The sequence below is a fragment of the Daphnia pulex genome, chromosome 4 (genome assembly GCF_021134715.1).
Source record: "Daphnia pulex isolate KAP4 chromosome 4, ASM2113471v1".
NCBI classification, from domain to species: domain Eukaryota; kingdom Metazoa; phylum Arthropoda; class Branchiopoda; order Diplostraca; family Daphniidae; genus Daphnia; species Daphnia pulex.
This window is the reverse complement of record NC_060020.1, coordinates 3,273,310-3,298,410: the sequence shown is the minus strand read 5'-3', so window position 1 is coordinate 3,298,410 and position 25,101 is coordinate 3,273,310. Positions and strand designations below refer to the sequence as shown.

Genomic DNA, 25,101 nt, shown 5'->3' with positions numbered 1-25,101 from the left:
CTGCTGGTGGTCTCTTGCACAACACAATCTCATCCAGTGTCGGAGATATGCAGTCAATCACGAATGGTCGTTAAATAAGAGATGGGCTTTTCTTCTTCTCTCCACATGCGGAAGGAAAGGGAGGCACCGATGGAAGAAAAAGTATTAGGCGAGTAAAAGTAAAAGAGTCTGAGAAAAATGGGAGGCGGCTAGCTACGGGGTGGAGGGGAGGGTATGTAGGAGAGAGGCTCAGTTATAAGTTCGTGACCGGAGTAGCTGAATGACAGAACGAGAGAAACGGTTCTTTTGTATTTTTTCTTTTCTATTCGCCGGGATTCTTTGAAGCTGACGGAGAAACGGTGGCGGAATCGGCAAACAACCGACGGATGGAGAGAAGAAAATATAAAGAGAGAACACGTTTCAGCACAAATAACAAAATCCATCCGTCCTACAACACCCTACACCGTAACCTCCCACACCCCCCCCCCTTTTGCTGGATTGGCAATTTCATTTCAGCCCAAACTACTACACACATTATCGAATCCTTCTCATTTGAAGGATCCGGACTGAAAATGAACCAACTAGCAGCAGCACCAAAGAGAATTCCTGCTGATTTGGACCAGTGTATTTAAGTGTGATTGTAATCAGGCAACTGCTATATAAAAAAAAAAGTGGGGGAGAAAAAAGGGAGGAGATAGACGAAAAGAAAATATATAAAGTAAATGATATTACGGAAAAAAAATCCAACAAATCACACCTGGAATAGAAGATTTTAATTATTACTTTTTCCTATTTCTTTCATTTTCCTGAAGCGGAAAAGATGGGAGGAGGAAATAGAATCGTTAAGGATAAGGAATATATTCAAAACAACAAGTGTAAACTTATCAGGACAAAAGCAATAGGAGAAGGAAGGAGCCGGTTTGAGAAGAAGCAAAGAAAATTTTTGAAGACTGGACGAATTTTCTGGTGATCAGTTGGTCCTTAACTGGTAATCACCGTTTTGGGTGATGTAACGAACCCAAGGCAAGGCTTGATAACCGCTCTTCTCAATAATCTTCAAATAACGAACCTAGAAAAACAATACAATCGGGCGTGAGTTGCAAGTCCAACTGAGATGGCGCAACCGGCGGTATAACGACTAAGGTTCCCGCCGAGGGCGCATAGATGGCGTAGGAATGTCTTTTAATGATACCTGAATGCCCGAAGTGGTGAAGTATGGGATCTCAAACTTGACCTGAATAGGAGGTTTGCCTTCCGTTTCCTCGCTGGTGACGCTGGGCAGCCCAAAGTGTGCCCGCATCAGATATTCCTTACCGCCCTGTGAATAGCAATGCACAAGAACGAGTGGGTCATTATCATCATCAGATCCTTTTACGTCTACATCACACGGCCTCCCACGGGGGGAGAAAAGCCCAACAAGAAGCCATTGAAGGACAGGGGTGTCACAGATAAGGCAGAAGGACAAAGCCGGACAAATCCATCCGTTTCCCTTTCGATTACTTCCCCCCTCAGTTAAAATGCGACAAAAAAATAAGCGGAAATTGAACATACGGGAAAGGATTTGATACTCCAAATGAGAACATTCTGCTCGGGAACGTATTTGACGCTTCCGACGGATGTCTTGAACTTGGGAGAGTCAGCGTCCGCTGGAACGGGAACGACGACTTCAACGTGGTTGGCAGTGGACCGGCGCTTGAATTGAGACCGGGCTTTGATCATGTACTCGACGCGAGAATGGGCATGCCGTTCAATTACAGACTCGATCCAAATGAGGGGCTTCACCTGTTTCGAATCAAAACATCAAAAGGGTTACACTCGACCCAAGTTTTCACTTGACTTTGCATAGGATGGAAGACTTACGTGAGTGTTTAACCGATAAGACATTAACTCAAACTCGCCATCCGGTGGGATGAAAGAAATTGTTCGGTCGTTTTCGAACCTAATAACGAAATAATAGAAATGGTTCTGTTTTCGGAATGGCGGGTAAACTACTACCTGGACAGGCGGACGCACTGATGAAACTTGACGTCCTCCAATTCGACGGATTTTGATTTGCCACGGCCAGTGCTTTCGAACAAGACCTTGTCGTTAAGTCCTAGACGCAGCTCGGGCATGCCCGATAGGTAGACCCTCATCTTTATCGAGCCGACGATCTCGCTCCTTAAAACATTGCCAGTAGTAGAAGCCTGGATAACGATGCAAGATTTGATGAATCTGAAAGAGGGGAACTCTTGAGTAGAAAACAAAACTTACCAAAAGATTGACAGATTCAATCACGTCCAGGAACACTTCATTTTTCCGGTACTTGATACCTTCTGACCGCCAGGACACCGCATTCGTCACTGCTGGAGGTGGTCTTGGTGCAGTTTCTAATTTGTGCCCTTCTTGAGTGATGTACCTGATGTAACAATGGTTATAGTTAGTTGATGTAAGACGGAAGCCTAAGGTGAAACAGAAGCATACTCTTGGAGGATCTTGCTTTCCGTAGTTTGTGGGTAGCCAAAATCACTCATTTCATCCAAAAGTTCAAATACAATGACAAAGTTGTCTCTGATGCTCTCCTCTTCAATTTCTTTGAAATACTCGCTCATCACTTGGACAATTTTGTGTAGGAAAGAGAAAACCATGGCTGCATTGGCGTTGTTACGAGATACGCTCACAATGTACAGATTCTGATGCTGTATGTACATGAATGTGCATCCAGACGTTTGAAGCAGTGGGGTCAAGTTACCCTCTTCCTCTTTTTCCATTAAAAGAGGCAAGAATTTGTCAATCAACCCCATTTCGACATCTCCTCGGTAGTTGCGCGAGATCAGCACCTGTTTGACACCAACACGTATATACTCATGACTCATAAATATTCATATAAAATCAGAAATTTAAACTATCTTTACCTTTCCCTTTACGTCAAGAATGAAGATTGCTGACGTCGACATGATGAGTTAAAAAAAAAGAAACCACTTATTGTTTAATATTAATAATAAGAGATTTCTTGATATTTATTTAGACGGGAAATGGGCCGAGATGACAGTGACACCGCCACCCAGTTTGGCAGGTCTTTATCGGTCTTCTGCTACGGAAAATGCCAAGTCGCTGAAATTCAGATTCGTCTAAAGCGCACCAACAAAATGGGTGAATTTTCATTTCGAAAATTCGACGAATAAATGTTTCACAGTATGTTACATGCTTAAAATATATATGATTTGTAATTTTGAAAAAAAAAGCTAATCAAAATGTTTAATCGAAGATCCTATATCGCCCCATGTATGATAATCGTGACTCATTGCAGTCTGACATTTTAAATTCAACTAGGAATCGAAACAATGGATTTTCAAAATGAAGAAGAATATACACCTAATTATTTTGATATTATCTGATCGAGAGGGAATGAGAAAGGGGGGAACGATGAAAGCCAAGTCGTAATACGTAATTCGTGCTTTATTCTGCGTCCCTTTGTTTGATCGATGAGAACCGTGGAAATTAGAAAAAGATTCCTTCTATTCAAATACATCAACCCACATACAAATATACATTTTTATCTAGCTGCCTGTGTGGTATACACGCAGTTGGAACAAAAGAAACGCAGCTAGATGGTTATAAATGAGTTCAATCCAACAAATCAAAATGTCGGCTCTTCTCTCTCTCTGTGCAGTTGGCAGAAGACACAGCAGTCATCCTGTCTGGCAGAGTCAGGAAAAGATTCGTTCCCAAAGGCTAGTATACGGACGTTCCTCAACACACTAAAGAAATCAATACACAGTAAATCCTTAATGACGTCATCCTCTGCTGAGGAAGACGGAAAAGAAAAACGAAATCGTCTAAAATCTTTGGCATTCCAGAGTTAATGAGTTACACCAACACATTTCTATTACTTGTCCAGCCAAATATATAGATCGGAAATATATATAAATAAACATGGCTAAAAATTTTTTTTTTATTTATACAAGAGGGATATATAGAACTTGAAGCATTTCCATTTCAACGAGAGGGGGGAGAATAACGAAAATGTGTGCGATCAAAGGAGGTGGGGGGGAGAACGGTGGTGGCGCTACCATGCGCACTGCAATTTTCCATTCGAACCGACTGTTTAGTGTAGTAGACGTTCAGACACACAGCGAGCAAGTCTTGTGTTCCTTCGTTCCCATCCTTTTTGAAGTTTTTTCTCGTGTGTTAATTTTTTCTTTTTCTTCCATCCATCAGCTATCAGTTTCCTATCCTCTTTTTTTGTCTTACCTTTTTTCAGTTTTGACAAAAACAAAAAACAATTAAATTCTAAATTCGTATTCGTAATTTTGACTCGATATTAAAACACACGGGCTGTTTTTTCTCTTGATTTCCTTTTTTCGAAATATCGTTTTTTGATTCGCGTTCATTTTTCTACCTACACGTTTTCCCTCCAAAATCGTTCTTTTTCTTAAATCGACGACAGAGTGTGAGAGTGTGTGAGACCACGCGGGTAACCACCGGCCATTTTTCCAACACATCATAAAAGGTAATATAATAATCTTCGATTGCATAGGGTACCCCCCTTTTGCCATTTCAAGATGGCGGTTTTTCGGAGAAAGAAATAAGTAAGAGATAGATCGGGTCAAAAAAAGAAAAAGAAAAAGAAAAAAAGGTATGGAACGGGATGGGCTACGTAAGCAAACAGCTGCCGAAACCAACTGTCACTGTGTTCATACCCAGCCTCTTGCCCTAGCCGTCGTGTGTGTAGCTAATCATTCCCCCCCCCCCCTTTCCCCCCACCTTTTTTTTCAGTGAGTGTGTATAGAGTTATTTTCATTTCACTCATCAGTCAACACACACACGAAAGTTTCGTGTTTTATTTTTTCAGAAAAAAGGGCAAGGTCTTGTCAGGAAGAAGCAGCTGCAACTATGGGAGGGTCTATATCGATTTAGTTTTTTGTGTGGCCCCCGCGCGTGCGTTCAAAGCGACGATCAATAATCCAGCGGCGTCCGGAGAGACCCCCCTCCTTCTCCTTCGGGAATGTCGTAGACTTTTAGTAACAGTAACTCTACAGCTTCTTTTTTTTTTTCAAACATTTCTTTTCACGAGGTGCTGAGAAAAAGTTTAAATGCGTTTTCTTTTTTAAGGTAATGACATTTTCTAGAACGTTAACTCATCACCCTTTGTCGGTTTTTGAAAAAATTAAAACGGAAACCGGATGAAAAGTTCCGAGTAGGGCAGATGGTGGGCGCAAGCGCCACTTCGATCCATCTGCGCCGTGTGTGTCTATGTGTTTGCATGGCCTCCATGGCAACCGTGACTCCCCCACCTTTTTTTCAGTGAGTGGATCAATAGTTCTTCTTCTTCTCTGTCAGTAGTATAGAAAAAGAGAGAGAGGGGGTAGTAGTTGGCTAGCCTAGCGAACAAGATTTTTTCGAAAGGAGAAAAGAGAGTCGAGGGAATCGATGAAAGAAAAACTCGTTTTCTCTCTCTGCCGCATTGGACGATTCGATCCTGGGAGACATGAAAGAGCCGGACGTAATACGAAACTCTCTCCGACGACTTACTTTTTTTCCCCGGGTATTATTCATGACGAGGGAACATTGTCGCGCGTCTTGATCTAACGTGTCGTCCAAAAAATGTTATCATAAAAAAAAAACCGTTTCTCAAACAACAACCCCGTTATTATTTGTTCTGTTGTTGCCTGCGACACAAGAGAGAGAAAGATCTCATCGACCCCATGTTGCCCGCTATTCAATTCAAGAGTAGGGTGTCTGCACATTTCATGTGCAGATGGTTACCAGGGGGTTGTTGGTTGGAGCAGCTGCATCCAGGCTTTTTAAATTCCCCCATCTCCTTTTGTGTGTGTGTGTGTTCACTGTGTGTGTGTGTTGTGATTGTGTCCGGACGCGAATCCCCATTCCACGTCAGATGGCGTCATAATCCTGCGACCAACCAGCTACTCTTGTGGTGTACAGACGCCGATCGATAGCTCCTCCGCCGAGGTCTCTAGCTCCTTTTTTCCTCTGACGCCCAAAAATTCGGCTGGCTAGTCCGTTTTCTGTTTGTGTGCTTTTGTCGTACTAGGGGTATGCGAGTTTTGGCTTTCTTGTTTTTCCGTTTTAAAAAAGAGTATTTTTAATGAGAGGACACGTGTCTTTAAAACACTTTAGTCACGCTAATGAGTCCCGTTCCACCTCGGAGCGATTGCTCTACGACTTTTCTGTGGGCGTATCATTAACTTTTGTCTGAACAAAACATTTATTTGTTTGTATTTTGTTGTCTTTTATAGATTACGCAGCAGCAGCCGAAAGCATCAGCGACAGAATGAACGGTTTAGAAAGTCTACCTCAACACGGCGTCCTGACAGCCAATGGACTCAACCACGTTGCATCCGTCAATAATGTTAGCCACGTGAGAGGATTCGTCTGTCTCATTTTTCTACTCTACTTTTTTAAATCCATTTCCTGGACTTGTCGTGTTCGACATTGACGTTGGTGTCTTGTTTCTTTTCTTCTCATACAGGGATCGCAGCACATTGTACCCAAAGATGACGAGAGCAAGACTAACTTGATTGTTAATTACTTGCCACAGACGATGACCCAAGAAGAGATTCGTTCCTTGTTCGCCTCCATTGGCGAAGTCGAGAGTTGCAAACTCATCCGCGACAAAATCACAGGTCTTGATTTTGAGATCAATGATGGTAGATAATTTATCGACTGTCTGGAATTTTATTTTAACCCCTAAATTATCCGAATTCAGTAAAAATCAACCCGATTTCTCTCTTTTTTTTTCTGTTTCCGTTTGTGTCTTTCGATCTGAAAGCAGGGCAGAGTTTGGGTTACGGATTCGTCAATTACCACCGAGCTGAAGATGCCGAAAAAGCCATAAATACTCTCAATGGATTGCGTCTGCAGAACAAAACCATCAAGGTGAATATATAACAAAATTTGATCCGCTTTTTGTTAGAAGGAAGATTATTTATTTTGCATACGGGAAGACGAAGAAAGGGGTCTCTTTCATTTCTTCCGTCTGTTTGTATCTACGAACACGGGTTCTGTCTGGTCTTCTCATGTAGCGTCGAATGTTTTGATTTCCCGAAATAGAGCCCAAAGTTTTACAAGACTGGGCTGAAATGAAGGGAGAAAAAAAGTCGGTAGACCGTGTATTATGGTCACTGTGCTTCTTCTCTTTTTAGTATATGAAGCGTCCAGCTTTGTTGACACAACTGGGATGGCAAATGCATATCATGCCTTGATTTTCGTTTTTCTCCTCCCTCGTCCAACTGCCTAACTTTGACGTTAAAATATTAACCATTTCATTGCCAATTTAGGTTTCGTTCGCCCGTCCCAGCAGTGAGAACATTAAGGGAGCCAACTTGTACGTCAGCGGCATACCCAAGACGATGTGCCAGAGCGAATTAGAGACTCTATTTGCGCCTTTTGGACGCATCATTACGTCTAGAATCCTCTGCGATAGCATCACGGGTATTTCACTATTACTTTTTACTGGATATTCTTTTTTAGAGTTTATTGCCTTAGCTACGAGACTTTATTTTGATTCACTGAAATTTATTTTGATATTCTCTTTTTCATTTGCCCTGCGCTTCTATTTTTAAACACATGTAAGCAGCCGGTCTGTCAAAAGGGGTGGGGTTCATTCGGTTTGACACGCGAGGGGAGGCAGAACGCGCCATCGAAAAGTTGAATGGCACCGTGCCGCAAGGAGCCACCGAGCCCATCACTGTCAAGTTTGCCAACAACCCGAGCAATTCTACCAAGGGCCTAGCTCCGCTGGCTGCCTATCTACCTGGTAAACGATATAACTCTACATCCTTGCACCTCTACTTGACGTTATATGGAACGACAGACGGGACAGATTGATGACGGAATTTATTTGTTTTTTTTTTACAGAATTTTCATCAGGAGCGGCGGCGGCGGCTGCTGCGGCGCTGGGCGTGAGACGTTTCGGAGGACCTATACATCCTACCGGACGCCTTCGCTACATCCCACTTTCTCCTTTGGCCAGGTACATTTGAAATCCTAAATTTCTTTTAAACCCTCCTTTTTTTTTCAATCTCTTACTAGCTACTACTACTATCTGCTTCTTTTTTTGTTTCATTTGAATTTTGTTTTTTATGTTTCCTGTTTCTTTTTTGTTGTTTCTTCCGTCTCTTCCACATAACTTCTGTTTCATCCGTTACGCTTATTTTAAAAAAATCGGGCCAGTAAGTCTGAGCCAAAACTCTCCAATGACAGTCGCTCGTTAAGAATGATAAAAGTCGGCGGTTGGTCGTGGCTGCCCCGCCATTTATATACAACAAGTAAAACTAAAACAAACAAAAAACGAATTACAAAAAAGAATAAAATTCTAAATTTTGGGTATTCACAATTTTTGTTTGTTTTTGATTTGGTGGTTGATTTTCTTCTGATACTCAGATTCAATTGTATGATTTGGATTATTTTTATGTTTATGACAGAGGCGGGGCAGCGTGGCAACCGATGGGCGTCACTGGTGTGAATGACGGTGTTGGGGTCAATGAAATGAGCATCACCGACCTTTCGGAAGGCGCTCGCACTCCTTCCAGGTAGCTTATTCTTTTTTCAAAATTCCCTGTCCCTCGCAACCCAAAGCTTTTCATCTAGTGAAAAGATAAAAACAAAAAAGAAAACACGACCCTTGATCCTTTTTACAAGCACTTGAATTCTTTTTTGATATGGTCACTTGTTTTCTCATTAATCTGGAATGGTTATAAATTAACACTTGGCGGATGTTCAATGTTTAGGAAGAAATTTGGTAGTAAAAAAAACAAAAAACAAAACAAATTTAGATTTCGTGGGAGAGGTTTGAAGGGGGACAGGCCACCGTCAATGGCGGGCGTCTTACTACTGCTACTACTACCACTGCTACTACGTACTACTATTTGAGACCCACTAGCTGTGCGTTTCAGCGTGTGACATTTCTGACACGGACAAGGAAAAACCACACTGTAACTAAAACACAAAATAATTCTCTAAAACAAAAATAATCAATTTCGCAAAAAGTCGAGTGGTGGTTGCTTTCCGCGTCTAATAAAATCTAGTTGATTTGGTTGCGCGTATGATTTGTTGGGTTTCTACTATTTTGACTTGTCAAATCTGATTTTTGTGTTTTCTCTTGATTTTTTCTTATTTTTAATGTGTTTCTTTTTTTTTTTACATTTCTTCCCGCTCCCGAACCCACCTGTTTTTTCTATTTGTATATTCTTCCTCCATTGTTACACACACTCAAGTGCGGGCAAGGCTGTGTTGGCCCTCAACAAGGGGCTTCAAAGGTCAGTCTCTATATCATCATGCAAACCATTTCAACTTTTTTTCGGTTTTCGAATTTTTAGTTTTCAAAACTCTTTCTCGTTATTATTATTCTTATTCTTATTATTATCATTTGGTTGGTCCTGGTCTCGATTTTTTTAGTTCGACTGTCACTTTTTGCGCTTTCTCTTTCTGAATGTCCAAGATAACAACTAACTTGAACGTTTAACTCGTAAATCGTTCCTTTATTTTGAAATTTAAATTGGAGATTTTTGCAAAATGACAAAACATAATTTGTTAATTATTGATTTGACGTTCAACGTGTAATAATAATTTTGTGTTTTTTTTTTTCTTTGTTGCGTGTTTGCCATTTTTCTTTTCTCTTTCGGCGTTGGCGTTTAGGTTTTCGCCTTTGGCCGGTGATATTTTGGCTTCGCCGTTGCTTCCTGGAGCTGCGGCCGCTGCTGCCGCTGCCGCCGCTGGTGCTGCCATTCCAGGTACGGTATATAAAGTTCCACAGTGAATAAACCCCGTTTGAAATTCACAGATGTTTACTTCAAATTTGATGAAGGAACAGGCTGGTGCATTTTTGTTTACAACTTGGCGCCCGACACGGAGGAGAGCGTCCTGTGGCAACTCTTTGGCCCCTTCGGTGCTGTCCAGAGCGTCAAAGTGATTCGCGATTTGCAAACGAACAAGTGCAAAGGCTTCGGGTTCGTCACCATGACCAACTACGATGAAGCACTTGTGGCTATCCAGTCGCTCAATGGCTACACGCTCGGTAACCGCGTCCTGCAAGTCTCTTTCAAAACCGCCGGATCCTCCACTGGTCGTCCCAGCAAAGCCTAACGGATTTCACACACTACTACCATTGCCAGAGCCAGCCACTTACACTTTCACCCACACCAACACACGTACACACACAGATACACATACCCCCTCCCCTCCGATTCGCTTTAGTAGCTGACAACCCCCTCCATTCAAATAACTGAAATAGAAGACAAGACCCTCCCCCATCTGACCTCCCTTCACGGACATCTCGCACTTGCTTCGTCTGCGGGAATTTCTAAAACAAACGAAAGGAAAGAAATCATTGTCATGGAACACACCCCCTTCCACCCCCCCCCCTCAAAAGAATCACGTCCGATTGTGGTCGCGTTTCTTTACCTCCTCGTAAAACCTCACCCCAAAAACAAACCAATAATCGGTTGAAAATTCCTCTCATCAAAAAATCATCGTTTACAAAGCTAGTCAGCTCTGCTCAAGCGACGTTATTTAAGAATTGCAAAAAGTAGAAGAAAAACGGAAGAGAAAACGAAGCAAAAGAAACCGAGAAGAATTATATACGCGAGAGGTTTAGTCGAGAAAATTTGCGAATAAAGTTTTCGCAGTGAGGCAAGAAATGGATCTCATCAAATGTAAAAAAAAAAAAGGGAAAATGAAATTTGAGATTGCTAGTCACTTGGTTGAAGGACAGAGAAAAAAGTCTACCGACTTTTTGGTATTTTTTTCCGAGGAAAAAGAAGAGTGGATGCAAATCGTTTTCACCTCCGTCAACGCCGTGTTCTCGACCATTCTTAAAATTCCGAATGGTGCAAAATAATTGAGTTTTGTTTATCTTTCGTACATTTTTCTATCACGCTCTTCCTATCCCCCAACCTGGAATGATGTCTCCTTCCCTCGTCAGTTGAAACCTTTAAAAAAGCTTAAAATCAAACAACTGACTATTGGGAATAATTCCAAACTATTCAACTACCTTTTTCACTCCTTAACTTTCAGACGAAAACCCTGCCCTTACTAACTGAGAATTTATGTGTATTTATTTTTTCTTTTTTTTTTCTGAGTTTTGGATATTCATCTGGATTCATTTATTTCCCCATTTGGTTTTTTTTTCTATGTCCCCTTACTTGGTTCATCACTTTCAGTTACACCAATTTTTTTTCTGAACTTTCATTTATTTCATTTCGTTCAATTTTTTATTTTTCATTTAAATAATTTTTTTTTTCCTGTTTGAAAACACATTCGTACACGTCAAACACAAACACATTATACGTTTTACACAGACACGGAACGTACGTCCGGACGTACACGAAAGAACGGAAATACTCGCAAAAGTCTACTTAATCGCCAGAGTGCGTCGCGGAAGGGACGTCAGGATGCGGATATTTAGTCGATACATTCCTTATTATTAACTGAAGTTGACGACAGAGAAAGAGAGAGAAAAGTTTCATATGTGTTTTTTTTTTCAAGAAAAAATTACTTCTTTGACGATTTTTGCGTGTCATCTTTTTTCAATTCACTCGTTTACCTCCTGTTTATCGAGTCGAGTAGCGGTAAATAGTTTTCTTTTAATTCCTATGGTAGCGAGTAGAAATACGAAAAGGTTTATTCTTATTATTATTATTATTATTATAAGTAGTGCTTTCCATGTTTTCTTTCCTTTTTGCGTCTCTGAAGCGAGCGACAGGAACAATTTAAATTTTCTTGCGAATTTGGCTCGATTGGATCATTTTCGTAGTTACTTTTGGGGGTTCGCCGTCCGCTCGGTTCCCTTTTCTCATTTCGTCACTTGTTCGGTTCTTTTTCCCCGCTCTTTTAAAAAACAAAAAGAACCGAGACCAGTAGTGTTTGGTCTACCGTAGTTATTCATAGTTTCGTGTATTTTTATCATTCAATTTTCCCTTCTCATAATTTCGAAAAAATGCCACCTTTTTTGGTCATTGTTTTTCTTGTCGCGCTCTCGATCTCCTCTTTCCTCTTTTTTGCGCTCTCCTTTCTCTAGTCAACCCGTCGAAAATTTTTCTCTCGTTTTTTGAATTCCAATTTTTTCGATTACGTGTAGTTTCTCCTTGATTTGTCTTTTTAATTTTGGTCGTTCAAACAACCAACTACTACATCAACAACAACATCTAAAGAACAATCGAAAACTTGGTGATCCGTTTTCGAATTTCGCGCCACGAATGACACGTTGAACGAGCGTTTTGATGGAAATTATTAACATTAGAAAAAAATGAAATTTTGCCGCGATGCTCAAGTCAACAAACACGCAAACGCGGTGAATGGAACGTGAAAAGATCACAGGGAAAAGTATTAATATCATGATAAGCTTAAAACATACAAACATACAAAATTCAACGCGATATTAGAACTTGGGAGAAAACAGAAAGACAATGTTGAATCTATATAGAAATTGAAAAAATACCCAAAAAAATCGAATGCTTGTAAATATAATGAAATACCGAACATTTTCGTGGGAAAATACATCACCTTATAAAACAAAAGTTTCGTCATTTAATTTTCTTTATTTGGTCTTTAACATGGAAATCGATCATGGATCATGACTTGCCATCCTAATTTGGAATTTTAAATGATTGGAAGAAAATAAAGAATATTGTGGAATGAGTTTACGCGGAAGGGAAAAGCTTGATCATAACCTTTCAACATCTAAAAATGGATCAAACCCATCTACTCTTTCAGCGCTTTCACGCATACAAGGGAGGTGTCGATTATCGAATGACTCAGCTGTACTAAACTGCTAAAGCCCGTTAACACTTAACACAAATGTGATTCTGAAAAAAGACTGAAACAAATAATGTCCGTCCAGTGCCGGCTAATTCTAAATATAGGAGCAAAATAGCCTTGAATGTGATTTTGTAAAATATTTTAAATCGTATAAAATACAACATTGGATCGAAATCAAATTGTTGCGTTGCGTGAAAACAGGAGAAATTCATTCTAGTGTTGGTTTTTAAAAACATACAAGATGCTTATGCTTATGCCCTATGCTTTATATTTTGGGAAAATTTCAAGTTCATTTCAGTGTTTTAGTTTGTTTTTGCAGAGCTATGGACACATAATATGGTTTCTTTTCTATTTTCCAAAGTCTTGTCATTTTTGTTTTTTGTTAAAAAACCAACAGGAAAATAATAGAATTTTGCTGCTTAGTAGTACCTTTCTTTGTGCATTGTCGTCTGCATAGCCTGAGGCAGTTGTCATTACGTTTACTACACTTCTGCACAGTCGCGAGAGAAAAGTATTTTGGAGTAACCCATTTATTTCCCTTTTTTGTTTACCAAGAGAGTTTCGTACAAGACTTATTTATAGCCTGGGATTCCGAATCCGACATCGTGAAATCTTATTTGTAACTTCATGTTTTCTTGTTGGAATAGGTAATCTCTTTCATTAGTTTAAGAGTTATAGCGCTTATAAACCTCGGAATTCTTTGCTTTATTTCTAGCTGAAAAGAGATATTACCGCCATGGCCCTCAACTACGAACCTCATCTTTTGCGACTTTCTGACGATATTCTTCTTCACATCATGTCATATCTAAAACTAGAAGACATCCTCACTCTCGCACAGTAATTATAATTAAAAACCATATGAACAGTGACTGATAAGTGATGCACTCTTATCTAATTATCTTTACAGGGTGTGTGCTCGTTTGGAGAAAATCAGTAAAGATAGAACATTGTGGAAAGAGGCAGATCTTCGTCCTAGATTCCTCACTCATTCAGAACTGGAAGATGCAGTCAAGTGCTTTCACCGAGGTACAAAGGTACTAGCATCAACAGGATCAGTAAAACTGCTATCGGGAAAGGTACCAGAAAATACAGAGTGCCTGTCTCCTGCACTATTTGAGCTAGTGACTCAAGCTACAGATCTGGAAACACTGATACTGGAAGAACACTTTGTTAATGCTTCTGTGCTAACTTACAAATGCTTTCCTTCAACACTGAAAAGTCTTTCAATGGAAAACTGCAAACTTATTAATGTTCCTGTTAAAGAGTCCTATTTCTTCAACATGGCAACTCAGACACCTCATCTGGAAAGCCTAAACCTGAATGGATGTTTATGGTTTGAAGATCATTCAATGATGGCCATCAGCAAATGTCCCAAATTAAAAACCTTACGATTGAGAGGCTGTGCAAAAGTAGGGACATGTGCGGCCTATATATTTCTATCGGCAAGGTTTGGCTTTGAAAATATTGAAGTCCTTGATTTGCGAGAGACTGCTATATCTGACGCTGAAGTCCGTGCTTTTAAATCCAAGCCGAAATTAAAGCGATTGTACATTGACGGAAGAGTGCACAGGTATGTTTAGTGCCAAATTTCGAATATTATACACGCAATATCACGTTTTTCTATCATTAATTTATAGGAGACAAGATAGTGAGGAAGCCGATCGTGTAACAGATCGAGGACTAAATACTCCAGAAGAATTTGTTCCTCACTTGGAGGTGCTGGTGCTGACCAACACCGAAGTTCGTGACGTGACTTTGCGACATCTTGCTAGGAACATGCCTAATCTACGATTGATCGATGTCCGCGGTAGCCGAGTGACAGAACCTGGTGTTATCCGACTCAAGACCGACTTTCCCCAACTGCGGATCGTATGTGATTTTCCAGAATGGACGGTGGATAGTTCGCTTGTTCCATCAGATTGGTGGATAGATTGTGATTTTGTTTTCCAAGAAGATATCAAACGCCCTCCAACATCGGTACCGACTTTAAGAGATGGTGCTGCGGAACCTTCTCGCCTCGAACGCATTGAAATTATTGATGTTGGCCCTGGCATGGTTCGTTTGCGACGAATCGTTGATCGTCCTTTGTTATTTCCCGCACCTGTTCCACAGGAAGCTGCTCCTGAGCTGAGACAAAGAGAAACTCCTCCACCCGAACTGCCTCGACCTGAAGACCAAGAACTACCTCGATCACCCGAGTCGTTACGATCTTCGAGCGCTGGTTCTTCTTCTCCTCCCCAATTGGACAACATACGTGATCCCGCTGACCCCCCTTCGTAACCCTTTGTGAGTTCCCCCCCCCCCTTCTCTCTCTGTGTGTGTGTGTTGACTATTATCTGAATCGCAACAATAAATTTAACGATTGATAGGTTTCAAAATTTATGTTGTATTAATCAGAAGTTGACGGAAGGAAGACTTCGTGCTTTAAGAATTCATTTCATTCACAGTCTTTGATGTCTCTTCCGTCTCCATTAGCAGTTCAGAACTGACATATTTCTCCAATAATTCTTGTTTCTTTCGGCGCAAAATTGCCTCTTCTACCTCCTTTTGAGAGGGAACAGCTACGTGAGCTACGAATCTTGGTGCTTCAGTTTCCATTTCCTCGTCACTGTCAGCCAGAACGGAATCGTCCTTTTTCATTCAAAATAGAACATTCATTAATTTCTTTCATTTGTTTTGGGAAAAAGTAGTAAAAACATACCTTAAGTTTACGAGTTGTATAAATATTTTCTTCGGTTGCGTAGTTTTTATCCAATTCCAAAAGACCTGCTTCTTTCTTTGCTTGCCATTCTGCAACTGCCTTTGCGACCGCTTCAAATAAAATAATTCCTAAATTAGTAAATTATAATATGCAGATAAATTTAAAATACATACCCTCTTTTTCAGCCTCTTGTTCTAGCGGAATAAGGATGCCATCATCATCGTCACGGTATCCGTAGTAGTCGGCATCAATATCTTTCATTAATTCAGCTCGTGATTTTTTTGGCACAGGCATTGGTTCTTGCTCAAACAATTCTCTGACACCTGTAAAGGAGGATGAAACGAATGAAACATAAATGCATTTCCCCGGGAATGATCTTTTCTTACCTGGCAATTCCCGAGCGGCTCCAAAGTACCGGTAACCACGATTCCCTGGAACTTCTCGACCTTCGCGGTCAAGATAGCGAGGGCCTATTCGCCGGTAGTTGGGCCCACCCAAGTTAAAAATTTGAACTTCCCAATGATACTTTTCTCGAAGCAATTTGTTAATCTCATCATTGAGATCCCTGATTCTGTATTCACCCAGTCCAGCTGCGAAAAATGAATTCAATATTAGTCAATGTTTTACTTTATGTAAAATGTATGACACAAAAGTTACCATTCTGAATTTGTGTGACTTTCTTCGAAATTTCTCTTAAAATTTCTCTTCGCCACCTTTCACATTCTTTTAAGTCTTTGCACTCTGATGCCAAATAAGGTCGACGATCCTTCCCTCCTAAGGTTCCCAGTTGAGCAGCCCTAAAACGTGCCAAGGTTGTCCTGCAAAATTCCATACAAATACATAATTTATTTTCATCACACACCACAAGTAAATTTGAATGCACACACATACACACAAGACAGTGTTTGGAACACCTTGCATTTGCATGAAACGAAAATGGAAAACTTACATGGCTTTTTCAGCATTTCGTGCCATTTTTAGTCCTTGATGCTTTCGATACCAATTGTAAACGATTAAAAAAGTAAATTGGAATGCAAAGAACAATTATTTTATTTTTATTTAAAAATAGGTAAGCAAACTGAAAGATGCGAAGACTGAAGAGGACTTTTGCTTCTGCTTGCCTCGTTATTACAAAGAAATGCTTTATTAACTCCCCAGATGGCATCATAAGACGGAAAATTGAGCAACAATGGCGTATATCGACATTTCGCCTGCCCTGTACGAGTGATATTTCATTGAAAGATTGTGTAAAAGGTGATAAAAAAACATTAATCGAACAACTTAGTTAAAGTGAACTTCAAGGTCTGAAGTATGTAATTGTTGACGAGAAATCGCTAATTTGACCTACAGAACTTGAAAACTAGTGCGCCGCCTTTTCATTGAACATTCTACATGAATGGAAAATGGAACTAGAGCCCAAAGAATGGAATCTGACAAACAGTCAGGATGTTCTCAGTGACAATAACAAGTTTGAAGAGTCAAAAAAACATAAGTATCCTGAAGAAAATGAAACAGTGGCTATCAAAAAGCAAAAGTTAGATGAGGACAATGAAAACTTGGAATGTCTGAACTCGCTTAGGAACATTTGTGAGGCAGATCTGGAAGACAATGCTGCTCCGCTTACTACCCTGCCACCCTCTGAAGAAACTCTAAAACCAAATGTAACTACCACTCAAAAAAAGAAAAAGAAGAAAAAAGTTGTTTCTGAGGCAGCCTCCAAGCCCAAAGACATCAAACCAAAAAATGAGAAGTTGAAATCCCACATGAGGAAAAACATCAGGGATATTCTGAAAGGTGATGAGCTTGAGGCAGAGACAAGAGCTGCCCAACAGAGAGAACTTGAGAGAGTTCAAAGAATCCATCAACAACAACAACAACAGCAGCAGCAGCAGCAACAACAGCAGGTTCCAGAATGCAGCTACATCCCTCATTTTGATGAAGAAGATGATCAGGCTCCTGCTTCAACTTTGGTTGAGGATTTACAAGCATTAGCACAAGAACTAGAAGATAGCACACTTTCACCAGATATCCCACTTGAATTCTTAGAAAATGACCAGCCCTTCAAACAAACCTCAGAACCTCCTACTGTTGATATTGCCAAGGTATGATAATCAACTTTTTTTGGTACTTAATATGGAAATCCAAATTTCTTTATGGGTTATGTAGGAGGATAATCATGAAGTGCATGTGCAAAAACAAATCTATGATGATGATGTGATATGCCTTTCAAGTGATGATGAAGAGTTTCCTCCCAAACCGGCCCCTTCAGCTCCTACCTGTTCTAAACGATATGTCCCAGATGATGACGATGATGATGTGGTCATACTTTCAGGTATGTGTTTCAGGTATTCAAAAAGTATTTTGAAATTATAATTAGTTTTTTTTTCCGGACTTTCAGGAGATGACGAGAAACCCGAAGTAGTTGAAGAAGAAAGTGACGTCCACAATTTTGGCCTTCATACAAGAGATGAATTAAACAAGCCAGATAACGAAGGACGAGTTCTAATAAATGTGGGTCACCCTTCCAATGAAGTCGACATTTTTCTAGCCCCCCAACTTGCCCGAGCAGCCAAAGCCCACCAGATTGGTGGTATTCGTTTCCTTTACGACAATGTCGTGGAGAGCTTGGAACAGTACTCCACGTCAGAGGGATTTGGCTGTATCTTGGCTCACTCAATGGGCTTAGGCAAAACGTTTCAGGTCTGCGCCTTTTCAGAAGTGTTTTTACGTCACACCAAAGCGAGGACTGTGTTGATCATTGTTCCAATCAACACAATTCAAAATTGGGTTTCTGAATTCAACTCGTGGTTACCGCCTGAGCTCAGTCCTGAAAGAACAGATGATGATCCTCCTGTACAACCTCGCAGTTTCCACCTGCACGTTTTAAATGACACAACTAAAGATCTCAACTCGAGATCGAAGGTAAAGTTTAATTTTCATCTAATCTTATTGGTTTTCAAAAATGATTAGCTATCCTCAGAAATATGATTCTAACTCACATCGTTTCGTTATTCAGGTGATAGCTGACTGGACCAATAAAGGCGGTGTCCTTCTTATCGGTTACGAACTCTATCGACTGTTTTATACTCAGCGAGAGAGTAAAGAGAAGAAGCGGTCGAAGGTTTCGAAAAAGACGAAGAAAGTGTCAGGATTTGTTGATTTGGAGGAAGAAGAGAAAGAGAAACGACGGCTTGAAAGTATATAATTAAATTACAGTCTTAAGTCGTGTTTTCATCACAATTTTCTTTTTTTTTCGCAGAAATTTACCAGGCCTTAGTCAATCCCGGACCGGAGTTGATAATTTGCGACGAAGGTCATCGTATAAAAAATATGAAGACATCTATTTCAGTTGCGCTGAAAGAAGTGCGTACACGTCGTCGAGTCGTCCTAACAGGGTACCCTTTACAGAATAACCTTCTCGAGTATTGGTGAGTTATATATATCAAAAATTGTTGGCGTATCAAAAATAACTTGCTCATTTAACAGGTGTATGGTTGACTTCGTCCGGCCGAATTTTCTCGGTACAAGAACCGAATTTGGAAATATGTTTGAACGACCCATCCAGAACGGACAGTGTGTTGACAGCAACCCAGCCGATGTGAAGCTTATGAAAGAACGTGTATACGTACTTCATTCCTTGGTTAAGGGTTTTGTCCAACGAAGAAGCCATGCAGTGTTACGAAATAGCCTTCCACATAAAGAGGAGCATGTTCTTCTTTTACGGATGACGACACTTCAGCGGGAGCTTTATAAACACTACATGTCTCAGCTGTTGCTGAACAAATCAGTGTCCAACCCTCTCAAAGCGTTTGCAGTTTGCCTCAAAATTTGGAACCACCCCGATGTGTTGTACAACTTTTACAAGAAAGGAAAAGATGACTTGGACTTGGAGTTGGACGAAGAGACACCCGAAAGTCGGAAAAAGAAGAAAAGTACTGCCGTCACCAATGCCGTTCCTCCGATGCCTTCGCTTCCTACTCCAATTGTTCCTAATGATGACGAAGCTGGAGATGGTAGCCAATCCTCTCTTCAAACTGGTTTCCCTGTTGATTCAGGAGCCAATGACTGTGCCAAAGAGAAGAAAGAAGAGGCCATCTCTTTGGAATGGGCTCATGATTTCTTTAAAGGTATTAAATTTTAATTATTTTGTTACCATCAGTGTTCCTTATATTTCTTGTTCCTTTTATTTAAAAATAGGATACACCCCTGGTAATATTGAAAACGCTGCCAAAACGAAAATATTTTTCACCATACTGGAGGAATCTGTGAAAATTGGAGATAGACTTCTAGTCTTTAGCCAGTCCTTATTTACCCTTAATATGCTCGAAGAATTTCTTCAGCAACGTAAAATTCCCAGTAAGTTTTAGACATGTTAATCAGAGGAGCCATTCTTAACGTTTTGTCATTTCTAATTTAGAACGGGGAGAAGAACATTGGTGTAAGAGTAAATCTTACTTCCGTCTGGACGGCAGCACCACGGGCATGGAGAGGGAGAAGCTTGTCAATGAGTTTAATTCCAATGCAGACGTTTTGCTCTTCCTAATTTCTACCCGTGCTGGAAGCCTCGGCATCAACTTGATAGGTGCGAATCGTGTCATTGTGTTTGACGCCTCCTGGAATCCTTGCCATGACGCTCAAGCAGTTTGCAGAGTCTATCGGTAAATCACTTTTTAATTTAATATATCGTGTTATACGAACTTGACCTCAAACTTTTGTTTTTTTAAATCCATTTCCCAGGTATGGTCAGAAGAAACAATGTTTTATTTATAGACTGGTGACCGATAACTCCCTGGAAAAGAAGATTTACGACAGACAAATAGGCAAACAGGGAACCGCGGATCGTGTGGTAGATGAACTTAATCCTGAGGCTCGGCTCTCGTTGAAAGAAGTTACGAGTCTTGTCTGTGACGACGAGGACGATCCGCCTGTCAGAGATTTCGGGGAATCCTATACGGCTGCATCTAATATCACCGATGAAATTCTAGGAGAAGTTCTTCAGAAATGGGGTCACAGTTTTACAAAAGACCCCTTTCAACACGACACACTTCTACTTGAAGGCAAGGATTCTGGGTTGTCGAAAGCCGAAAAGCGAATGGCGCAGCGCTTGTACGAGAAAGCCAAGCTGGATGGCAATATGCAGTATCGACGTCAGAACTATTCGTCTTATTATCCCAAAATGCCAGTTCCTATTCCGACAATGGACAACAATGCTTTCAGTCGCATGAATCCCATGTATTCATCTCCTCGACCATCGAGTATTCCACCAAAACATACCAACAGTCCTCCTCGGCCGGGAAATATGAACTTGTTGGCCGAAGCATTTGCTCAAGGAAAACTGGTCTGCAAAGAAATGGTACTCACAAAGGACGTCACTATCGCTAGAAACCAAATGCCTGATGGAACCGGTGAAACAACCCCAACTGTTTTACCTTCTGGAACTAGAGTGAAGTTAATTAAAACGCCAAAAGGTATCTACATGCAAACACCAGAAGGGAAAATTTTGCGCATTCATTCAGCTGCGCCTGCTACACCAGCATCTCCTTCAACGATAGCTGCCGCTCTAGGTTTAAATTTGAAAACCCCTTTCCCTGGTGCTCAGGATTCCTCAACAGGGTTGGCTTCCTTTAGTGGAGGATCAAAATCGTCTTTGATGGAACAGTCCATGTTGAAACGCATCAGAGGTAACGTATATTTTAATTTTAGATTTTTATGATTGTTGTTCTATTTTTTTGTTATTTATTTATTTATTTTTTTTTTTTAAGAAATGCAACAAAAGTCTTTAGTGGCAGATAGTTCCAAGCAAGTCATATCGTTCAATGACAAAAGCGCGCTATTGGCCCAGATCCGCCAAAATCTGACTGTAAACAAAGGATTCGGAAATAACCTGAGTAGCATGACTGCTAGAGTGGGAGGAAGTTCTAGCCCAAGAAATCTCCCTCCGTTGGCTAATAACTCGAACCTCAATCATTTTGCCAAACAGCTAGCAAGTTTGGCTCAGAAATCAACGGTGGATTTGTTGACGGATGTTGGAGTTGGTTGCAGCCAGGCAGATTTTGAGACCAGCAGCAATAGCGGCTTGTCTCCTAAAAGACCTTCGAGTCTTTTGCCAAATGGTAAATTATGTAAATTATGCTAACCGATGTATATGACTATATATTCCACAACCCTCGCTTAGAGTCGTTTAATTTATTATATTTTATGTAATCAAATTGCATTTTGTTAATTTTAACTTTTTTCTTTGGATTCCAAAGCGAGAGCACTACCAAGCGACTCACTGCCTAAGAAAGTTGCAACAGTTTCTCCAAACTTGACGAAAGCTCGCGTTTTTACTCCCCGCCGTCCGATTGGCACAGTAGAGCCCATGTCGAAAATTCCTGCTACGGTTGATCATTCCTCGGTCACGGAATCGTCGCCACCGTTGATGTCGGGCCCTATTCCTTCGGTTCTTTCGGCGCTGTCTGCTCTATCTTCATCTCCTCTGGCAGTGAAGCCTACTACTTATAACCGACCTTCTGAATTGTCACCTGATCTCGTTGAATTTGCCTCTAAAAACGAAGAGGAGCAGCAGTCTTCTATGGAAAGCAACGGAAGTACTCGGAATGGAAGTGGCCTTTTCGATAACCTCTCTTTGGCTTCCCAGCTAGAGGGTTTTGCCTCGTGTACTTCAGCTGCCGCGAGACCAACTGCCGAGAGTCTCAAGGACTTGCTGAAAACCACGAGCAATGCAACCAGCGAAAACGTCGTGCCCAGTTTACGGTGGAATAGTGATGAAACGTTAGCTAGTGTACCCCCTTCATGGTCTGATCAACAGCAATTTCCCACCAACCAGCAACACCAGTGGAACAATGGAGGACAATGGAACGACGCTTCCACCAGTAGTCAAGTGAATTGGCCCTGGTCTCAACAGCAACCATCTCAACAGGCCCAAGCAAATTTCTCCAACGCGAATCGTTCAGGAGGCACTTCGACGGCTGATACTGCCACCCCAGCAGCAGACTCGTACAACAACCATCAGTATTCTAACAACTTTGACGCTAGTAATCAGTGGTCGAATTACAACAACACGCCGACCGCAGCTAACAATTCTTACACTTCACATTCCCTTCCACCTCCTAATGGACACTATTCTGCTCCCCCTTACTTTCCTACTTCGTACTTTGGCTCTAACGCGCCGCTACCACCGGCTTACATGACCTATCCGCAAACTTCTCAACCCGGATACAACAGTCTGGAAGGTAGCAGCTACCACAATCAGTACGGGGGTAATGAATTCCCACCAAACTACTCTCAACCTTACCCCGGTAGCTATTCACAGTAAAGGCACTGTGCATCACATAAGAAAAGTCACTCCAAAGTTTTTGCTTGGCATTCAAATTTTTGGTTTGTTTATCCTTAAATATTTAATTGGTCGTGGTCAAATTTGTTGGCTTGTGTTATGGAGTTAAAAAGTTAAAAACATTTTGCTGCGCTGCGTCCATTAATTGACCGGCGTTAGCCATCGTAATTACGATCAAATTGCATTACACCTACTGTGTATATTCGTACGTTTCTTATGTGTGTGTAAACAAGTGAATGCTGGCAAGCATTTGAGATAATTCGGTTGAAAGCTGCCGTGTGTGTCTACGTTCCCCTTTGGCCTCGCAATCGCCTGTCCTTTATACCTCCTCTCTTTCTGAACCTTTAATTGTTTGTTATTATGCCGTGAACGAAGAAAGTGGAGAAAATTTAGTTTCAACGTGACTAGTTATGAAATAAATCTGAAACACTGCAGTTGCAATTAAAAATTTGTTCTTACAATTTTTTTTACTTTAATTTTCAAAAGTTCTGAATCGGTTTTTACTGGTATGACTGGTAGTCTGGTATTATTATTAAATATTTGGTTTCTTTTTGGAATGTTTATTCAATCGATATAATTATCCATTCGCTAGATGTCTCTTTTTCTTGTTTATCTTTGAATGACCCACGAGACGTGGCGATACAAAGTTCAAAATGATAGAAACTTCGAAGAAAACTTGATAAGAAACTTCCAGTTACGAAGTAGCCTTACTCAGAAATGGATTTGGTAATTCGACTTTCTTTATCCTTTCTTATGATTTATATAACTTAAAATAATTCACCTAATTTAGAATTTTCCCACGTTAAAAAATGATCGCATATTGCGAGCTGCTGTCGGAGAAGAAACAGACAAAGTTCCAGTCTGGGTTATGAGGCAAGCCGGACGATATTTGCCAGGTAATTTCTGATATATTCTCCGTAAACAGAAATGCGCTTGTTACCCAATCATTCATTTTTTTCTGCAGAGTTTCGTGCCACAAGAGTGAAACATGATTTTTTCTCATTGTGCCGAACACCAGAAATTGCATGTGAAGTAACACTTCAGCCTATCAGAAGGTTTCCCCTGGATGCAGCCATCATTTTCTCTGATATTCTAGTTGTGCCTCAGGCATTGGGTATGGAGGTTCTAATGCAGGCTGGAGAAGGACCAGTTTTTACTTCACCTCTAATAACACCAGAAGATCTGAGGGTACTGAAAACCCCAGTAAATGTTGATGAAAAGTTAGGATATGTGTTTGAGGCCATCAATCTTACACGTCACAAGTTGGAGGGTAGAGTCCCATTAATTGGATTTGCTGGTGCACCTGTAAATAACTGAAACCCTTTTCTGTTAAAAAATTTTAATTATTAAAGTGTTATTTGTTTTTAGTGGACCCTTATGAGCTATATGATTGAAGGAGGTGGATCCAAAACAATGGCTAAATCGAAAGCGTGGCTGTACCGTTACCCAACTGAATCTCACAAACTTTTGCAAATTTTAACTGACGTCATAGTTGATTTTTTGATTGGACAAGTTAAAGCCGGCGCACAGGTACATTATCTCAAAAGGTTCAAGGAATTTTAAATAAGCAATTAATAATAATTTTGTATTTATCCCTAGATGCTGCAAGTTTTTGAATCTCATGCTGAATATTTGGGTCCCGAAATTTTTGCTCAGTTTGCACTTCCATACATTAAACAAATTCAGGAACGCGTGCGGGCAAAAGTTAACGTTCCCATGGTAAAAAATTAATCATAATTTAGAAAAAAATTATGTTATTGATAGATTTTTTTTTTTTAAATTACAGTGCATATTTCCAAAGGGAGGACATTTCTCTCTTGAACAATTAAGTACCGCCGGCTATGATATTATCGGGCTCGATTGGACGATTAAGCCGGATGAAGGACGACAAAAGGTTGGATCTAATATAACCGTACAGGGAAACATGGACCCCTGTGCTCTTTATGGACCGAAGGTAAAACGATGCCGTCCGATTGCATCAGTATTTTGGAATGCATCATAGCTTCGTTAATGTTCATTAATGGTTCTTTTTTAGGAAAATATTCGAGCCATTGCCAAAGATATGGTTAGCCGATTTGGAAAACATCGCTACATAGCTAATCTAGGGCATGGTATTTATCCTGATGTCGATCCGGAGCATCTCGCTGCATTTATTGATGGAATTCATGACGCATGAAAATGAATATCATTTTTAAGTTTCCGAAAGTAAATCTCATTCCGTTTCGTCTAATAGTCGATCATGTAATTTGGGCTTTTGATTTTTTATGATGTAGAATGGTAAAATTTCCCTAATAAAATTCTTTAACACTTCGTATTTTTTCTCCAT

The 25,101-nt window shown here is 40.5% G+C and overlaps 6 protein-coding genes across 56 annotated transcripts; 4 read left to right on the top strand and 2 right to left on the bottom strand.

Moving 5' to 3' along the window:
* Nucleotides 1-588: 588 nt before the first annotated feature.
* Nucleotides 589-3,061, bottom strand: LOC124192474 (AP-1 complex subunit mu-1-like). The gene is made up of 8 exons (XM_046585811.1): nt 2,874-3,061; nt 2,443-2,798; nt 2,233-2,377; nt 1,975-2,165; nt 1,840-1,918; nt 1,531-1,761; nt 1,172-1,297; nt 589-1,048 (listed from the first exon to the last, which is right to left on the bottom strand). The coding sequence occupies exons 1-8, from the start codon at nt 2,913-2,915 to the stop codon at nt 950-952; spliced, it is 1,269 nt and encodes a 422-aa protein (XP_046441767.1). The 5' UTR covers nt 2,916-3,061; the 3' UTR covers nt 589-949.
* An 882-nt stretch (nt 3,062-3,943) lies between these two features.
* On the top strand, nt 3,944-12,497 carry LOC124192470 (ELAV-like protein 1-B). 50 transcript variants are annotated; one of them, XM_046585787.1, is made up of 11 exons: nt 3,944-4,471; nt 6,219-6,331; nt 6,452-6,605; nt 6,752-6,858; nt 7,260-7,413; nt 7,556-7,738; nt 7,840-7,954; nt 8,406-8,513; nt 9,198-9,239; nt 9,619-9,713; nt 9,794-12,497. In XM_046585787.1, the coding sequence occupies exons 2-11, from the start codon at nt 6,254-6,256 to the stop codon at nt 10,063-10,065; spliced, it is 1,308 nt and encodes a 435-aa protein (XP_046441743.1). In that variant the 5' UTR covers nt 3,944-4,471; nt 6,219-6,253; the 3' UTR covers nt 10,066-12,497. The 50 variants fall into 50 exon arrangements, with proteins under 50 accessions (XP_046441743.1, XP_046441724.1, XP_046441722.1 ...); XM_046585768.1 differs by having other exon boundaries at nt 4,059-4,471; nt 6,219-6,340; nt 6,755-6,858; nt 7,559-7,738; nt 9,764-12,497; XM_046585766.1 differs by having other exon boundaries at nt 4,059-4,471; nt 6,219-6,340; nt 6,755-6,858; nt 9,764-12,497.
* Nucleotides 12,498-12,948: 451 nt separating this feature from the next.
* On the top strand, nt 12,949-15,116 carry LOC124192468. The gene is made up of 4 exons (XM_046585755.1): nt 12,949-13,385; nt 13,454-13,575; nt 13,646-14,308; nt 14,376-15,116. Exons 2-4 carry the CDS (start codon nt 13,475-13,477, stop codon nt 15,016-15,018), a joined length of 1,407 nt encoding a protein of 468 aa, XP_046441711.1. The 5' UTR covers nt 12,949-13,385; nt 13,454-13,474; the 3' UTR covers nt 15,019-15,116.
* LOC124192469 (pre-mRNA-splicing factor ISY1 homolog) lies at nt 15,105-16,567 on the bottom strand. The gene is made up of 6 exons (XM_046585757.1): nt 16,389-16,567; nt 16,097-16,257; nt 15,826-16,029; nt 15,613-15,762; nt 15,440-15,549; nt 15,105-15,369 (listed from the first exon to the last, which is right to left on the bottom strand). The coding sequence occupies exons 1-6, from the start codon at nt 16,412-16,414 to the stop codon at nt 15,163-15,165; spliced, it is 858 nt and encodes a 285-aa protein (XP_046441713.1). The 5' UTR covers nt 16,415-16,567; the 3' UTR covers nt 15,105-15,162.
* A 40-nt stretch (nt 16,568-16,607) lies between these two features.
* On the top strand, nt 16,608-23,217 carry LOC124192467 (helicase ARIP4-like). Of its 2 annotated transcripts, none has more exons than XM_046585753.1 (11): nt 16,608-17,541; nt 17,606-17,771; nt 17,838-18,361; nt 18,456-18,636; nt 18,699-18,867; nt 18,926-19,566; nt 19,637-19,795; nt 19,857-20,097; nt 20,177-21,120; nt 21,202-21,552; nt 21,691-23,217. In XM_046585753.1, exons 1-11 carry the CDS (start codon nt 16,843-16,845, stop codon nt 22,755-22,757), a joined length of 5,142 nt encoding a protein of 1,713 aa, XP_046441709.1. In that variant the 5' UTR covers nt 16,608-16,842; the 3' UTR covers nt 22,758-23,217. The 2 variants fall into 2 exon arrangements, with proteins under 2 accessions (XP_046441709.1, XP_046441710.1); XM_046585754.1 differs by having other exon boundaries at nt 16,626-17,541; nt 17,606-17,763; nt 17,830-18,361.
* A 146-nt stretch (nt 23,218-23,363) lies between these two features.
* On the top strand, nt 23,364-25,085 carry LOC124192465 (uroporphyrinogen decarboxylase-like). The gene is made up of 7 exons (XM_046585751.1): nt 23,364-23,501; nt 23,566-23,671; nt 23,740-24,080; nt 24,144-24,305; nt 24,375-24,494; nt 24,562-24,729; nt 24,811-25,085. The coding sequence occupies exons 1-7, from the start codon at nt 23,493-23,495 to the stop codon at nt 24,949-24,951; spliced, it is 1,047 nt and encodes a 348-aa protein (XP_046441707.1). The 5' UTR covers nt 23,364-23,492; the 3' UTR covers nt 24,952-25,085.
* Nucleotides 25,086-25,101: the final 16 nt, after the last annotated feature.